Here is an 18995-nt window from a genome sequence, read left to right as displayed (position 1 = left end):
TGGGTGAGTTTTCTTTCCTTCTCTTTTTTTTTCATTTTTTCATTTCCAATTTTTCCGTTTTTCATCTTTTCTTTTTCTCTTTCTACATTTCTCTTCTTTCTCTTTATGATGTCAACTCCATTTGATCTTAGAGCGCTTTGTATTTGGTCTGCCTCATGGTGTCATGACTTGCTTCTGTAGTGAAATCCGGACTGATAATCTTCAGTCGTGCGAGCAGATGTTATTCACCTTTGCCCCCCAGTGTAGAGGGTGATCCTTAGTTTGGGTTGAATCCGAAGAAAATTAATGTAGGCTCAAAAGGGGACAACAAGGGGTATATATACATATATTTGAAGGGATAAATGAAACAAATCCGTTCATCATCTCATACATGGAAGTCTTTGTAAAAGAGGTATCCGCAGGGGGACGAATTTTCAGGATTAACCTTATCTACATGAAAACAATATAATTAATTCATGATAAAATTATTTCAATGATTCCCTTTATTTCTTCTTCATCTACGGAGTCCTTGCATGCCCTTGATTTGTTACACTCCATCTTGTCTTTCTTGCAGGAAAGGTCATCGCCATGCCCCTAGGATTTATTGAGGTTGAGGAATTGATGTCAATGATTAGTCTCTGTGTTATTTCGGGTAAGGAGTCCACCAATGGTTCTTTCGAGTTTGGGATGGGATATGGAAGGTCTAATCTTACCTCTTGTCAAAAGCATATAATTAATGAAGTAGCAAAACAATCTTTAACTCATTTGATATTACAAGATTAAAACTTGATTCATTGCTCATGACCTTTGGAAGATGACGTAAGTTCGTTTTAAAAATCCTTTCAAAAAGTTGAAAAAACGACAAAAACATGTTCAACCAAGATGTTGCAAATGACGAAAAGTTTCATGATGAACAAAATGATTTATGCGCAGTCAGGATGCCCATTATTCTTCGGATACAGTGGTGTTTGATTTGATCGGGTTCTACATATTGTGCTCTGGTACCCCACTCGAGCTCGTCATCCATTGTTTCACCAATTCTTGTGTCAATATCCCATTTTCCACAAGCATCTCTATCTCCTTTAACAATGGCCTGCAATTTCCCGTAGAATACCCCAATGCCCCCAAGTGAAAATCACAGACACTATCTTGATCATAGCTGTGAGCAGTAGGGTCTGGTTGCACTTTCACTGGCCTCGGTGTGAGGTATTGACCTTTAACCAAATGGGGATACAGATCCGAGATAGACATTTGAAATACTTTCAAAGTATTTTTCGATCTTGGGACTTTCTTCGGACGACTCGAGTACTATGCTACCCCTCTTCTTTTACGGTTGCGGGAGCTCTGGATGTGACATTCATTCACCTCATCATCCTTTTTCTTTTGGTCGACTGGACGTTTGGAAGTGACCTTCAAGTTTCCTTTGTTGATTGCATCTTCAATTAACTCGTCAGCCATCATAAGATCCAAAGAAAGTTGAACTTGTGTTGTCACTCCTCTCCATCTTAGGGCATATTCTTTGAAGCTCTCAGTAGCTTTCATCCCCATCTTTTGAAGGTGATGACATTTTGGGGCTAAGCCTTTAACACATTGATATTGCCCCAGAAAAGCATCAGCTAGGTTGACCCATGTCTTGATCTGGTTTTTGTTCAAACGGTTGTACCATACCACAGCTGGCCCAACAAGGCTATCATGGAAGTAATGAATCAACAGATTATCATCATTTAAGTACCCTTCCATCTTTCTGCAAAACATTTTCAGATGAATTAGGGGGCAACTGGTGCCATCGTATTTCTCAAAATTAGGCACCCTAAATTCATGCGGGATGACCAAATCTGGGACTAAACTGAGTTCCCTGGCTTCTAACTCCTTGTGGGTGGCATTAACAACCTTCATATCTTTAATGGCTTCATTCAAACTCTTGAATTCGTCCTCAAATTGCTCATAATTGACGAGGCTCTTCCCTAGGTTTGAGTTAGATGCTCCAGGGCAAGTTATCACTCTTGATGTACCAGTTTGATGAGATTGGTGTCTTTTATCAGCGATTTTCTCTCTATCAACGGTCTGCCATGCCAGCACCTGTACCATTTGATTCAATGTGCCTTGCAGAGAGCCCGATGCTTGATTCCTTGTATCTTGTTGTAACCCGACCAACTGTTCTTGCAACTGATCTTGCGATTCTTGATTAGATTGCTCTATTGCTTCCATTTGCTTGTTCATGATGATGAGGAACAGTATGGATTAATGATCTTTTTATTACTATCACATAATCCTCCATAAGTTATTTCCAAGTTTTCATAATTAATGCATGTAAAATACTTAAACAAATACATGCAATGCAAATGCAAATGCACGAGGTGTTAATCCCAAAAGTGACCACTTAAGAACAACCGTTCACTTAGACAACAAGAATTTCGTAAGTACACCATGTAGTCAAAATACAACTGCGATTTTCCTTGAGTCGTACTCTTCATGGGATCTGGTATTGCACCTCCAAAGTTGTCGGCGTATTTCATCACCTTTGATGACGTCGAATGTCTTTAAATTGAATCTTGAAATCTCCATTCTTACCTCTAATGTGAAGTGGTCTTCATGTCGTTATGAAGGGTCTTCTCGTCCTTGGTATGACTGTATCTATCCCTTGAGTCAACATCTTGGCCTTTGCAGCTTTAAAGGAATTCTTCAATCAGCTTCAGATCTCTTCGTTCATCGGATGTCCTCCTTCATGGATCGTTTGAACATCTCTGGATCTCCCGGTTTTGACTACATAGTGGAGAATTTCTTGCCTCAATATGTTCAGCCTTCTTCTTTGTCAATCACTTGCGAATTAACACCCCTTGATGACATGAGGATGCAAATGCAATAAGATCAAAATAAAATAGACATAGAACAAACATGGGTTAGTACACATAAGATAAATAACAAAATAGTAGGTACAATAAACATCAGATAAAACCTACCCTCACATGCTGGCTACCCAATCATGCTTTAATAGATCATACCCAACATGATATCTACCCACATGCTTTGTCATTCACAACAAATCCTAACCGCATGATATCTAATTCACATGCTTATTCGAAAAATAAACCTGACCACATGATCTCTAGTTCGCATGCTTCTTGCAAAAGTAAATTCGAGGAAAAGGTTAGAATGAGTTTCCCCATTGTGTCTGCGGACAGAGAATCAATGTAAAACAGGCAGAGTTTCGGTATCACTAAAAAGGGTCCTCGAATTGTCCTTTGCTGGTGCCCCCTTGGACTTGCCAGACCCTCGATTCTCACCCATTATAGGCTTAAAACGAATCAAGTTCAATTCGAGAGGATACATATCCCTATATCTATGCGAGGAAACTCAATGTTTTCTCGTAGACATAAGGCATGTACCCAGAGGTTACTAACTAAAGCTCGTACGGAGAAAAATAATTTTTCTCACGTAAGCGTAGCTTTCACCCCTACCTAACGGGACAGAGCACAGTTAGAAGGCTCTAAATATTGAAGGTTTAGCAAAAGTGGGGAAACTCATAATCCTTTGCCACGATCCAAGAAAAGCGACAAACTAAAGTAAAGGTCAGAAAACCGAAACATGTAGATCACACATTAGTACAACTATTTATTTGTCAACCAAATAAAAAATTAAAATGCAAACAATCAAGGGATCAAAAACTAAATTAAAATGAACTTATAACTTTCGTTTGCAAAGACAATTAATTAATCGACTATCGACCTGACTCTCTAAAAAAAAGTCCCCAGCGCAGTCGCCAAGCTGTCGAAATGATTTTTAAACGGGAGTGGGGATGCGAGATTTTGAAAACCACGTCATTTTTAATTATTCTCTTACTATTAAAGTTTAATTAAAAACATTGCGATTTTAGAAAACCCATCGTTTTAAAAATTTGGAAATTCCTTAAAGATAAAAACATGTGGTTCGAGGAGTCGCCACCAATCTTTGATTAGGGTGTGATTGGGCACCCAAAAAACGTTGTCATTTTAAATAAAAATTAATTTTAATTAAAACGACAAATTTACGGTCTACGTTACCAAAATCCAAGTTCGGGAGTCGGTTACACGTGGGGAATGATTAGCACCCCCACAACGCCCTAAATCGGTACCTAGTCGATTTATTAATGTCTTTGCAACGAATTTCACAAGTTCAAATTTAATTTGATTTATGATCCCTTAAAACAACAAAAATGCAAATTTATAACATTCAAAGCAACAAAATAAATTTAATTGAAATTACCAAACCATTAGAAGGATAAAGAATATTCGATTATTTAAAAATATCGAGACCAGATCTTTAGGTGAGTTCTAACGATCTTTTCTCAAATAATTTAAATAGTCGAATATTTCTTTTTCTTTTATTCCCAAATTTTAAAGTGATTAATCCAAATTTAATTAGGCGTTACTGACGGGATACAATTTTAATTTAAAATTGCCAAATCAACTCTCTAGTAAGTTAGGAGAAGCCATTCCGACAATTTTAAATTAAAAGAATGTTACCCTTAATCTGATTATGTAACGACGTCGGGTCATGCAAATGAGATTAACACGCTTAAAAAAATACAACTAAACAAATATGTACTAACAACATGCTCGAAATAATATGCACATGCATACACTTAAAAATAATTCTAAATTAACCTAACTAACATACATGAAATATTAAAGGGACTAAAATATAAAAACAATAAACAGCAGGCTATTTTCATAAACATTTCATTTCTGGGTACTGCAAACATAATACAACCAAAATACTACAAAGGACCAAAATGAAAGTTTCTCAAATTACACATCCAATGCATAAACAACATCAAAATGGCCCTAACACGGTTCTGGACTAAGATGTAACACGCAGAAAATTTCAAGGAAAAATTGTAAACAAAATGAAGTTCGGGTTATGGGTTGCAACGAGACACAATGAAACCAGAAGGACCTTCCCAGCTATTAACTCGTTTTCTAAAACCCGGTTCACCTCACCCAACCTCAAGACGCTGCCGTTTCGTACAACCTCTAAACGTCGCCGTTTCACTAACCAGATATATACAATATTAGGGTGAAACGATTACCCTAAAATCATTCTCAGCCTCTCTTCTAAAATGCCTCGCCGCTTTACTCTCATCCCCTCTCAAGCTTCCCTCTACAACCCTTAAAAAAACCTAGCCTCCAAAAAGCCACCATGGTCTCCGTCCACCTCAACGAAGACCCCGATGAAACCTTAAAAGACCCGACGACGAACCTACCAGCCTTAAATCCTCACTCTTGAACAAATAAAACCAGCGACCTAGACACCACGACCACGAACCCATTGTTAACCCAGACGAACCCTAACCCAACATCTCACCAACGAAATACAAACCCCATCGAGACCTCCTAGATCCCTAACACCAATCACAGATCTAAGGCTGAAAGTGGTTACCTCGGGTGACTGGTAGTGGTTTCGACTCCAAACGATGAGAAAGGTGAGAGTTTTGTTTTCGTTTCTTCTCCGTCGTTGATGGATGTTTATGGCTTGGATATTTATTTTTCGTTACTGTTGATGGATCCCATTTTCTCTGGTTATCTTTTCTTTTCGCGTTTTTTCTCTATCCGCTCCTTTTGATGGGTTGAAGACAGATGATGTTTTCTCCCCTAATCGATGGATTCTTTGTTGCTCTTCGATTCTCTTTTTTTTGTTTCTGTTTACTATCGTTATATCTCTATCGTGTTATGTCCTCTCTTTTCGTGTGTCCACAGGGCATCGATATGAGCACGAGGAGTATGGCGACGATAGTGGTAACCTCGGTCTTGGTGGACGACCGACAAGCGTGGGTATTCCTCGGTGAGTTCGTGCACTATCTCGATGAGTGCATGATGGGTGCTTAGTGGAACAATGCACTGTCTTGGGTCTCTGAACGCAATGTGAGCCGTTGGATCTCATCAGATCCAACGGTGTTGGCTTCGGCGGTGCTGGAAATAGGGCGAAAACCCTAGTGCTCATGTGATCTGGACCGTTGATGACAAGCAGATCGAACGGTCCAGGGCATGCGGCGGCTGGGTACCTGGACAGAAGCTGGAAACCCTAACGGGCCTAGGGTTTCTCCAAATGGGCTGCAGGATTGGTGCAGGGCCTGGCGTTGGGCTTGTTGTAATCTGATTTTTATTTTGGCCTGTTTGGTTGTAATACCAGTGTACGCCCTGTAACAACGACAATAATAAGATTTAGTATATCTTAATAATCTTTGTTTACATATATTTATATATATTAATAAATGCAAAAATACCAAACTTATGCTAATAACCGAAACTATAATAAAAACAATAATAATAAAACCCGATTAAAATCGAATGACACCCCGGACAAAGCGAGCATCTACATCTTCTTAATATAGAAAAAAAATTAAAAATAATTTTATTATCCAACAATCTCACACAAATACAAATAAGTAAAGAAATTTTAAAAGCGGTAAAAGTAGGACTGTAAATGAATTGAACGTTCAGTGAATTATTTATGAACTGTGCGGCGGGAAGTTCGTTTATGTTCGTTTATTTATTAAATGAACGAACATAAATAAGATTTTGCATTCGTTTAATTAAATGAATGAACACGAACAAAGGGCTCGTTCGTTCATTTACGTTCGTGAACGTTCGATTATATGTTCGTTCATTTATGTTCATTTATGTTCGAACAGAGGGCAAGTTGAATATGTTACGAAGGTTATTGAAGTTGTTTGGATTTCAAGAAGATTGTTTTGTTGAACAAATTAACTTTAAGACTTTATTATGTTCATATAGCTTATTTATGATTTATGTATGTTTTTGTCGTATTCGAACAAATTAACTCTAAAGTTGCAATTTTAAGTTGTTATTTTTGTTGTTTACTTTTTTTTTACATTCATTTGCTGTGTTCGAATAAGTTTGTTTTTTGTATTTGTGTTGTTCGTTTATGTTCGTTTATTGTGTTCGTTTATGTTCATTTATTATGTTATTTTATGTTCGTTCGTTTGCGTTCGTTTATCATTTAATTGAATGAACATGAACAAACTATATTCCTTAATGAATGAACATGAACAAAAAAAATTTTGTTCGTTTATGTTCGTGTTTGTTTATGCTCGTTTATTTATTAAATGAACGAACATGAACATACCTCCGTTCGTGTGCGTTCGGTTCGTTTACAGCCTAGGTAAAAGAATAACAACGAAATTAGCCGCTTAAACACTAGTATTTCTTAGATTTAAACTAATACATATTGAAATAAGCATTTATTCTCTTAACAAGTGAACGAATCTTGAACTTATTAAAATAAGAGTAAATTTATGACATACGACTAATCTCATATCCAATTGAGTTCTAAGATAGATCAATCTATTTAGTCAATATACAACGGGACGTGGTAAGTGCTCTAGAAAGACAACTTAATATTTTTAATAGAAGATGACTAATTTTCACACTTAATGTATGTGATTTCATCAAATTTATCTCAATATAAACCACCTAAATCAGGGCTATAAAATCATTAAGAGCATTTAAGAATTTTAACCTCACATTTTTTAAGACTTAGTAAATTATCAAGTTATTCTCACAAAGACCACTCAAAACTTGAAATATAAACTCGTTAATAACATTTAATAGTTCATTCCATCCATTCAGTGAATTCACCAAGTCTTCTTAACAAGTACCACTCAAATTTTGGGTTATAAAGAGCATAAAACTCATCATTTCACGTTAGTGGATTTATCAAATTCTTCTCACTAAGACCACCCAAAATTCGAGTTATAGATCCATTAAGAGAAAAACTTAATCTTTCATATGTATATTGTTCGCCATAAGGATATGTAAAGATGTACACTATAAGTCTTTCAATCGTTTCGTTTAACTAAATTGAATGTCCACCACGAATTTCTCCACCAAATGGACATAAAACTCATCCTCTCGTCATCTTGAATCATTTTTCATTTTTACTTTTAAATTAATAGATTAACAAAAATTCTCTTCAATCCTCTCGTACTTAAACGGTACTAATGGAAGTGACAGATTTACTATTATTCCAATGTTTAGGGACCCTTTTTCTCTTTTTAAAAAAACTAGGGATCAAAATCCACTTCATAGTATAATACCATAATAAAATATTTTTGACAACAAATATTTGAGATCCATTAATGAGATTAAGATGTTTCTGAATTGAAGTCGAATAAAATGAAATTGTTGGAGAAATCCCAACGGATTAGAGAAATTGGAGTAGATGGATAGGGATGTTACGAGTATGTTTAAGATGGCAAAAGCATAAATGGAGTATGGAAAGTGGTTTTGATCTTCCCACACCTTCGGGACATTATTCCAGCGTGTGCTCATCATACTTTTTATTTTCTCCACCAACTAGTCCGACTATTCATATATAAACTTATCATTTTTCGTTAAAAAATTGACGATCATCTGAGCGGGACGTTAACATGTTGAATGAGATATAATAAATCTGATCCCAGAACTGTTTGAGTTGTATAGTCGTTTGAGATTCTGATATCATATAGATTAATGTCCAGCTTAGAGAACCGTTATTTTTAAACAAAAAAAAGAACGAGTTTGGAATATGTGAATAATCATATGACAATTTTATACTAACCTTTAATAATCTTGAGATCATTTCGTAACTTTTAATAACCGATTTATTTATATCACATTTTTATTACAAAGTGATTATTCAACTAATCGGACAACGACTTGTTCTTATTTATTTTTATCAAAAACAATGACATCTTTTTCATGTACATTAGTTGCTATGTCGATGTGAAGAAAGGTGTGACTTAAATTCATAACGTGTTAATATTATGGCCATGCCTCACTGTCCACTGATCTAAGCACTCCTTGAGGGTCCTTTTTCACATAAAATTAAATAAATACTGTAAGTTAGCTTAAAACGTTGAGTCACACCAATGCATTATCGTTTTGGTCATTTATCATTTCTTATGAACTTTTTGACAAAACAAGCACATATATGATTAGAGATATTTATTAATTAAGTTAATATAGTTGGTTATTATGTGTGTGTATATATATATATATGATAGTTTGTAATAGTGAGTTAATTAATGAAAGTATACGTTTTGTATAGACTCTTTGAGATTCTTAACAAGTTTAGAGTGATTAAAAATATTTATTAATTAGATTTAGGATTTACGATTTACGATTTAAAACTTAAGAATTAAAAGATTATTTACATTAAATTTCATTGTTATTCCCATTTATAAAAGAGTTGTAATAAGATCGCCTTTTTGTTTGGTTGAAAGAATTGCTCGAAGTATATATCAAAAACGAATTTGGCTTGCTCCATAATTTAAGTATATATCAAAGTATATATAATGATTGAATTGAATTTAAATGTATTTTTTAATGGAATGAGTTGTTTGGTCGAAGAGTTTAATGAGTAGTTCACAAGTATACCAATTGAATTGAATTTAAATATATTTTAGTATGGATTATTTTTCCTTATTGAGTGACGACATTAATCTTAATGTTTGTTATCAATCATTAATATTCTTCTTTTTAATTATAATTTTTATATTATATCTTTGTTTTTTCTTTAATTTTTAGTTTTAATAACTGTACATTTATGTCATATTTTCTTCTGCCTTTAAGACTTGTTTTCTTATGTCTTTTGACATGTTTTTGGTATTCTTCATCCATCGTTTGACTGTTCTTTTTGGTTTATCTTTTTCTCATGATTGGATTTGACGTTGTCTCGACTGATCAAGATGATGTTTATTTGTTATCTTACTAATCTTCTCTGATTTGGACCCTCAAGTTGGATTTAGATACGTGAGTTGCGTTCGTAGATAGTTTTATCAATTTGCTAGACTCTGATTTGCGACTTGTCGACGGTCTTTCAATAGTTTGATTTCCTTTTATGGTTTATTTGTCGATGTAGTCAGATCTATTCGCTTCTATCTTTTGCACGTATTTTTTAGTTAGGTTTTTAACATAATCTCAAGTGACATGATTTTTGTGTCAATAATTATAGGAGAATATCATGTTTAATTTATGGGTACGACTATAAAAATAAATATCCCATCTACTTTAAAACATGATATTTATCGTATTTTGTTGAAATATTATTTATTATAGGAAAATATCTTGTTGGTTATGAATGATTATCATTTGGTTTATCTTTCAAAATGTATTAATTCAAGATCTTTTAATTTTTTTAATAAAATTAATTACTTCTATAAAAAATAAATTTATATATTTTTAGTTGTTTGTAAGCATAAATATCCTATTTACATTTCTTATTCTAATAACTAAAAATAAATATGCAAAAGGGCAATAAGTAATTTAAACAAAAGATAGGGGTAATGTGATAAAAGTAGGAGTATATATTGTTCAGTCTTTAGAAAGGAAAAAAATGCAGTGGGAAACTCTTGAATAAGAAAAAAAAAACAAATTGAATCCAAAAAAATGGCATTGAAACTCCCATCTGTTGCTCTTCCTGCAATGGCCAGCTTTGGATCTCCCAAGTTCTCCATGGCCTCCATTGTTCATCCTGGCCTCAAGTTAGTTCTTTTTCTTTTCTTTTTCTTGATTCTTCTAACTCCGTACTCTCGTTGTTAACTATAGGAATTTTAATACGAACTAAACGACCTTAGTGGTTAAAGGGATTGTTGTTATTCTTAGAGGTCTTGGGTTCGAACACAACGTCTGCAGAGATGTTTGAACTTTTATTGTTAAATAGTTTGATAATCTTTCGAACAAATACTACTATTATATTCATCTCAAAACTATAACAATTTTAATATTGCCATTATTTGGTTGAACTATAAATATGTTAATCTATAGTTAATTTTCAAGTTATATAATTTTATAGGTTGGTTTTTAAAAAATAAATTAGTAGTACAAAAGTTAGATACCTAGTAAATGTTTGATAACTTGTTAATAAATTTGAATATGATAAATGTTTACTAAAATATTGATAAATTTAATAATTTTAAATTAGTATAAAGTAATAAACCTAGTAGTAATTAAAACATTTTGTAACCAATTAATAACAAAATGATAAACACGTCATAGCATAATAATAAATAATATTGTGATATTAACATTTTGAAAGATAACCATAAATATTTAAATATAAACAGTAAAACAGATATAAATAATAAAAAATGATACAATAATACAATAATACTAAAGTATATGGTAACAAATGATATATAACATAAATATACATATAGTATAAATTGCTTACATTATCATTTATCTATGAAATTGGTATTGGTATCAATATGACCACCATACTTTTAATTTTAACATTATGACCACATAACTATTTAAGTGTTTTCAATGTAACCCCTATCGTTAGCTGATGTGGGCCTCTAACTCGTCGTTAGTCAATAACAACCACATAAGCTACATCATTTGTTTTGTAACGACTGGTAGCTACAGTGGAACCACTTAAATAGTTATGTGGTCATAATATTACTAAATTAAAAGTATCATTATCATTTCGACACCAATCTTATAATTAAATAATCATTTGAGTAACTACCCAACACGATGGTAACAAATTACGCCTCTTTATACATTCAATTATATGTTACAATATTCCATTCAAAGTAAATTGACATTTGCAACTAGTATATATATATATATATATATAAATAAGAGACAAGAATCAATAATAAGTTGGTCTAGTGAGATGAGATACTAGATCTCTTACATAAGGTTAGGAGTTTGAATTTTAATGTTTGCGAATGGAGCAAACTGGATTAAGAGGGTCGTCATTGTCTCTATAGTACTCGATCTAGATTAATCGATTAATAAATCAGATATTGATGAATATGTTAAAATATATATATATGTGACAAGAAGTTTATTTGAATCCAGGAAAGTTGAAAACTTGAAAACCACTCTCATGCCCCATCAAGATCAGCAAGTTCAAGTTAAACATTCAATGCCGCCACAAAAGATGGAGATCTTCAAATCCTTGGATAAGTGGGTTGCAGACAACATTCTAATTCACCTGAAATCACCTGAGAAGAGCTGGCAACCCCAAGATTTTCTTCCAGATTCGAAGTCTGATGGCTTTTTTGAGCAGGTGAAAGAGTTGCAGGAAAGGGCAAAAGGGATTCCAGATGATTATTTCGTGGTTTTGGTTGGTGATATGATCACGGAGGAAGCCCTTCCAACGTATCAAACCATACTTAATATAACTGATGGAATTAAAGATGAAACAGGTGCAAGCCTCAGTTCTTGGGCCATTTGGAATAGGGCATGGACGGCTGAAGAAAACAGGCATGGTGATCTTCTTAATAAGTATCTTTACTTGTCTGGACGAGTTGACATGAGGCAAATCGAGAAGACGATTCAATATTTGATTGGTGCAGGAATGGTGAGTAGGGTTCTCGTGAGTAGGGTTATGATAAAAACTAGATATAATGTTAAAATATATCTCTAATATTTGACTATATAATCACTTTAATTCATATTCTCTTTAGAGTATTACAAGTCCTTTGCACTTAGAAATTATTAGTCAACAAATGATTAATACTCTAAAATATGAGATCTTTCGTCTTAGAATGAGACGTTGGGGTCAAAATACTAAAAAAAAAAAAATATGAGTCAAAGTGGCTATTAGTCCAATATTAGGGGGCATTTTTATCTTAAAATAAGGAGTCAAAATGTTCTTAAAAAATATAGATCAAAGTGATATTTAATCAAATATTAATGTATTTTTTTATTTATCACAATAGGAGTTTTTTTACTCAAATGAAACAATATGATCAAAATGCTCTAGAAAATATAATAAGGGCCGAGATAATTATTCAGTCAAACATTATGAATTTTTTTACCTTAAAATGAAATATTAGAAGCTAAAATACTAAAAAAAAGATCAAAATGACTATTTCAATAAATATTGGAGATTAATTATGACATTATGCCATTTTTTTACATTATGCCTACAAATTTTGTTTTTCTTGTGAATATTTATAGGATTGGAAGATGGAGAACAACCCATATCTTACATTCATCTACACATCATTCCAAGAAAGGGCAACTTTCATTTCCCATAAGAACACAGCCAAACTCGCCGGAGAGTACGGGGACACCGAGTTGGCTAAAGTATGTGGTTTCATCGCCGCCGACGAGAAGCGACACGAGGCAGCCTACACCAAAATCATCGAAAAGCTGTTCAAGATCGATCCTGACGAAACTGTCCAAGCCTTTGCTTCAATGATGAGGAAGAGAATCACCATGCCTGCTCACTTGATGTACGACGGCCGAGACGAAAACCTTTTCGACCACTTCTCGACCGTTGCACAAAGACTTGGGGTTTACACTACCAAAGACTACACCGATGTTCTGGAGTTCTTGGTCGATCGATGGAAGGTGAAGGAACTGACCGGACTTTCGGGTGATGGACGAAAAGCACAAGATTATGTTTGTGAACTTCCTTTGAGACTTCGAAAGCTGGAAGAGAAAGCTCACTTGATAGCAAAGCAAGCACCTACTATTAGCTTCAGTTGGATCTGATACAAAATTGAAGCTCTAAGGGCATAAATTAAGAATGATATATGTGCTTTAATTTACTGCGAGTGTCAAGAATAAACGTTGCTTTGTATAAAAGTTTCCAAATATTTATAATATGTTGAATTTGATAAATGTGCTTTACTTGACCGCAAGTGTCTTTTATTCAATGGGCATGTATTCATCTACAGAGCCCATTATCATGTCAAAACCACCTATAGGGTCTATATGGGGTTGATCCGAATCGGAAGCCTTGATTAAAAGTTCAGTGATAGTTGGAGTTTAATTGAAAAATATAATACAAAAATCATAAAAATATTTAAAATTTGTTAAAAAGTTTAAAAGAATTCAAAATTATGAGAAAATATATATTATAAAATTATATAAAAGTTTTATTTTTATTTTTATTTAAAAAATCATTCAATGACAGTTGGACACATGTCATGTACTGGTGGAAAGGATCAACATTGTCGTAGATCGTTCTTGTTTATTCACTTTCAAAATCTATATTGGACAAGTTACTCTCATTTTTTTCAAAAGAGATCAATATACTCTTTTAAAAATTGATAAAGATTGCATGAACCAAGCGATCTCAGTGGTTAAATGGATAATTGTTATCTCTAGAGGTAATTAGTTCGAACACCAACGATTGCATGATATTTAAGCATATACTATCACTTGAAATCGCCCTAGATTAATTAGAAAAAGAAATTGATAGATAACAAAATAGTTGGGGTGATCATAGGTAGTCCACCCTTCTAATTTAAATGGAGAGTCGCGTCGATAATTAAATAATAATTAATCGATATTTAGGTTTTTTATTTCTCTAATACCCGATTTATATCTTATCTACTCTTTTTTTAAGGTCTAAACATTTTTAGTTTACATGAGAAATTGAAGTTGATTTTGAAACCTAAGATTATCCTGAAATTTATAGTTCATCCATTATTATTGTCTTTCCAGATTTACTGCTCGTCCTAGGTTCCGCTTTGACATTTATTAAACTTTTGAATATCAGTCAACCATTTATTGGCCAAACCACCTGGACGCTGGGTCCAATGTTAGTAGGATCGCTGAATAATTTTGTATTATAAACTTTTATGAAAATTTTTAGTAATCTCATGTGATTATGAGACAATATTTGTTCAAAATCTTTCTTAATCATCGATAATACATACATTCTACTGATGTAGCTACTCGAATTTAAGATTTTAAGAAAATAATACTCCATTTTACTACCGAGATCACTTGATAGGTTCAATTTTTACGAGTCTTTTAACATTAAATATTAAGTATTTAATTTATTGTATTACTAATTATTTTATTAAAGTATTCTATAAGACTAGGAAATATTTTATGAACGCACTCACTTATCTTAATAATAACGAGTCATGTTTTCTCCTAATCAAGAGTGAAACTCAGAATTTATTAAAGCGATGGTTAAAATATTTTTATTTTCTATAAATATTTTTTAATTGAGTGGACTTGATAATTTTATTTTTTTATATTTTTTAAATATTAATTAATACTTAAAAATAATTGACAGGGCTAAGGCTCATATTGGCCCCACGAAGGTCCGCCTATGCTCCTAATAAGCTAAATGTCTAAACTAGACTATCTAATAGATCTATTAACTGAAATATGTTTAATAATATTTACGATGAGATCATAACATTTATATATAGTTTAATTATTACAATTTTGATATTTATCTTAAATAGAATTCTTATGTCTTTTATGTATCATGCATGTACAAAAATGATGGATATAATATATATCTTTTTAGATATTTTATTCATCAATTATTAATCATATTATTTGCAAAAACCATAATAATAAAAGTAATGCAAAAGGATTTAAAATAATTTTATTAATGAATACAATCATGAATCGCACGGTTCAATAAATAATTAAAATATAAATAAATCTAATTAATAAATTCAAAATATGATTTAAAAAAGAGTTGTAGACACCCATTTTTATTCAGATCTACAAAAATATTATATTATTATTATATTATTATTATTACTACTACTACTATTATTATTAATACATATTACATTTTTGCAGGTTTAATACCAAAAACCCATCAACCCAGCAACCCAGGAGGCCAAAGCATCCCAGACAAATTAACTCAGATCCGACCCAACTCACAAGCAGCCCAGTTCAAGATCAAACCCAGTTGCAGCCCAAATTACAACCATTGACACAACAGAGCAAACCCGAGGCCCGACCGACCCGAACCGGCCCAACAACCCGACCTGACTCACCTAGGGTTTCATCATAACCCTAGGTAGCTTCTGTCACCGCCGTTGTCGCTCCTACCAGGGTTGTCTCAGTCAGGCGCCTGCACACAGTGACAGCTATCCACCATCAGTCAGAGAAAAAACATAAACAACCCAATAAAAAATAATAAGCAAGTATCAATGCTATCCCAAGGTAGATTATGTTCTATCATAACCCTATCTCATAATAACATCATCCTCAGGCAACCTCAATAACAGACAATCACATGCAAATAAAAGAAGAAAGAAGAGATATCAGAAGCATTGAGGGGGATTCAGGAAAAGCCAGAGAAAAAAAAGGAAAAAAAATAAAGAAGAAAGAAATAGAAATGAGAGAGAGCAGAGAGTGAAAAAAACAAAAGGGGAAAGATAGAGAGAAATAGAACGAAATAGGAGAGAAAATGAGGAAAATATATTACCTTTGGGTGATTCTCCCCTCGTACAGTCGTCGGAGCCGAAGAAACCCTTTGGTTTCTTCGTATATCAGCAACGTTTGGGGAACGGCGTCCTTTTCTCTCATCTCCGACGTCAGTGAACGACGGTCGTCGCCGGTCAATGGTGGTCGGCTTGGCGGAGGCTCGCCGAAAGCTGGGAGCTCTTGAGCTTCGGTGGAGAGCTCTCGGGATCTCTATCTTTTTCTCTCTCTTTCACGTGCGAGGAAGAGAAACAAATGAGGGGTTGGGTGTATTTTAGGCGTGTTTTCAAGCATTTATATGTGGATCGAAACGACAACATTTTAGAAGGACCTATGGAGCATTTTCGCGCCTGGATTATTCACCGTAAAGGTCCTCTGTATCTTGTAACATTCTATTTTAGTCATTAATACAATGTTATTTTCTTTTTAATTCGATCTTTTGTTTCGTGTATGTTGCAATTTAGTCCTGTTATTGTATAGTATGTTATGTTTGTTAATTTTCGAATTTGGTCACAATGTTTATAATTATTTCATTTTAGTCAATGGTTTTGTGTGTTTTGTATTTTGGATGATGTTCGAATTTGGCCCTCAGATTTGAACATATTTTGTTTTGGTCACTGACTTGGTATGAATGTATAGGTTTAATTATTATTTAGTCCTCCATATTTCTGGTTTATTTTAGTTTAATCCTTAATTATATTTATGGTTTATTTTTGTTTCTAGTACCTATTTTTTTAATGTTTGCTATCTAGGCTCTGGATTATCTGTAATTACTGTTTTAATCCTTTAAGTTTTTATTTTTGTTATTTTAGTCCTTTAAGTTTATGTTTGTACTATTTAGCCCTTTAAGTTTCTATTTTTATTATTTTAGTACTTTAAGTTTTTATTTTTGCTATTTTAGTACCTTAATTTCTATTTTTTCTATTTTATTCCTTTAAGTTTATGTTTGTTCTATTTTAGTCCTTTAAGTTTATGTTTTTCTATTTTAGTCCTTTAAGTTTCTATTTTTTTTATATTTTAGTCCTTTAAGTTTCTATTTTTTCTATTTTAGTCCTTTAAGTTTCTATTTTTTTATTTTAATCCTTTAAGTTTCTTTTTTACTATTTTAGTCCTCAAGTTTCTGTTAATCTTATTTTGGTCCTTTAAATTTTTTTATTGTTCTATTTTAATCCCTTATAAATGTATATATTTAACATGTACATTTTTAGGTATAACATTAAATAAATGTTATTATTTTATGTTGTAAATATTTTATTTTACATTTCTCATCACATTTGTTTCTATTATATTTCCTTAAATACTAGTATTATTCAAATATTTCAAGAACACGGATGCATAGAATGAGCGTGTAAAGCATCACTTGGTCGAAGTGGTGCGACCTGATACGACATTTTAACGACATGAGAACTTGAAATAAAATTTTGTTTATTTTAGTAATTAATATGTTTCTATTCAAATGGTGCAATGTAGGTTTCAAAACATCAATTTTTTTATTTTATGCAAATGATTCGATTCACATTATTTTAATCAATGAAGACATAATATTCTTCTACAAATAAGAAATAGTTGAAATAGCTTTCCCGACGGAGGATTGCGAATTTTAAGATTTCTTATCATGTAAAAGGATTTTCTTTAAATAATTAATTCGAAGGAAATTAATCAATATTCAATAAACAGATCATATTTTAACTTTATATTCGATTAATGATTTCCACCATTTACGACAATGTGTAAGCGACACAGTACCAATTTTGGGTGTTGTGGGGGTGCTAATCATTCCCCACACGTAACCGACTCCCGAACCCGTTTTGATTGAATCTTTGTAAACGCATACCATTTTTGTCTTAAAAAATGATTTTTCTTAAAATTGTTTTTAAAAGATGTTTTTAAGTATTCAACATACCTAACCCAAAGGTCGATGGCGACTATTATCATATTTAATTCAAATCAATCCAAAATTACCAAAATTTCCAAAATTAAAGTCATAATCGTTTTTAAAATAATATTTAATTATTTTTCAAAAAATAATAGTTATGACAACTTGACGACTTTGCTGGGGATTATTTTTTTAGAGAGTCAGGTTGCAAGTCGCTTATACATTGTCGTTTGGTGAAAATTATGAGTTTGAGTCTTTAGTTAACCCATGATCCTTTTATTGAAGTTTTTAATTGTTTAATTTTTAATTGTCATACTAACATTTTAATTTTTGCTTTCAGCTCTGTCCAAGTTTTTGTCGATTTTTTTTTCTTTTCTATTTTTGAGTCAAAGGTAGGTACGCTCCTCCTCACACACATCACGTGCATTTGCATAACATAAGCTCTAGACATGAGTTTCGTTCCAAATAAGTCGGGGTGAATGCTTTACTCTTGTAAGAATTTATTCTTCGTATAAGTTTTAGCAAATAACCCACGGGATACAATTCGAGGGTTTGGCAGCCCAATGGGGCACCGACATCAAGGACAATTCGAGTACCATTTTTTTCTCATAGAGCCGAAATCATGCATATAGTGAATCGTAGAACGTCGCCTTAGGTATAGTCATATCGAACCTCTGTCCGCCAGTAAGTACCCAAAATAAGTGTACACAAAGGAGGAGCATTTTTAAACCCTTAACTTTTGCTTTAAGATTCGTATAATATATTTATTCTTTTTGAATAAAAGCATATAAATTAGATACCACGCGGTTAGGATTATTTTCTTAAAATAATCAGTTTTGGGTAGAAAACATGTCTGGTTTATTTAATTAAATCATGTTAGGTAGGTGTTATATTCATCTTTGAATAACATTTTTATCTACATCGATTGTCTTACTTGTACTAACTAATTT

General features: G+C 32.8%; 1 protein-coding gene across 1 annotated transcript; it reads left to right on the top strand.

Moving 5' to 3' along the window:
- The first annotated feature begins 10406 nt into the window (after window positions 1-10406).
- LOC120168919 (stearoyl-[acyl-carrier-protein] 9-desaturase, chloroplastic-like) lies at window positions 10407-13526 on the top strand. Its single transcript, XM_039177172.1, has 3 exons — window positions 10407-10501; window positions 11829-12333; window positions 12936-13526. The coding sequence occupies exons 1-3, from the start codon at window positions 10407-10409 to the stop codon at window positions 13473-13475; spliced, it is 1140 nt and encodes a 379-aa protein (XP_039033103.1). The 3' UTR covers window positions 13476-13526.
- Window positions 13527-18995: the final 5469 nt, after the last annotated feature.

The sequence above is a fragment of the Hibiscus syriacus genome, unplaced genomic scaffold (genome assembly GCF_006381635.1).
Source record: "Hibiscus syriacus cultivar Baekdansim isolate YM2019G1 unplaced genomic scaffold, ASM638163v2 tig00111741_pilon, whole genome shotgun sequence".
Lineage (NCBI taxonomy): Eukaryota > Viridiplantae > Streptophyta > Magnoliopsida > Malvales > Malvaceae > Hibiscus > Hibiscus syriacus.
The sequence above is the reverse complement of the archived record's forward strand: the minus strand, read 5'-3'. Positions and strand labels throughout refer to the sequence as shown.

What these genes read in the sequence shown, in the direction of transcription:
- LOC120168919 (XM_039177172.1), top strand. Translation starts at nt 10,407, where the DNA reads ATGGCATTGAAACTCCCATCTGTTGCTCTTCCTGCAATGGCCAGCTTT. An exon ending in ATTGTTCATCCTGGCCTCAA is followed by an intron (nt 10,502 to 11,828) that starts GTTAGTTCTTTT and finishes ATTTGAATCCAG; the next exon opens with GAAAGTTGAAAACTTGAAAA. An exon ending in ATTTGATTGGTGCAGGAATG is followed by an intron (nt 12,334 to 12,935) that starts GTGAGTAGGGTT and finishes GAATATTTATAG; the next exon opens with GATTGGAAGATGGAGAACAA.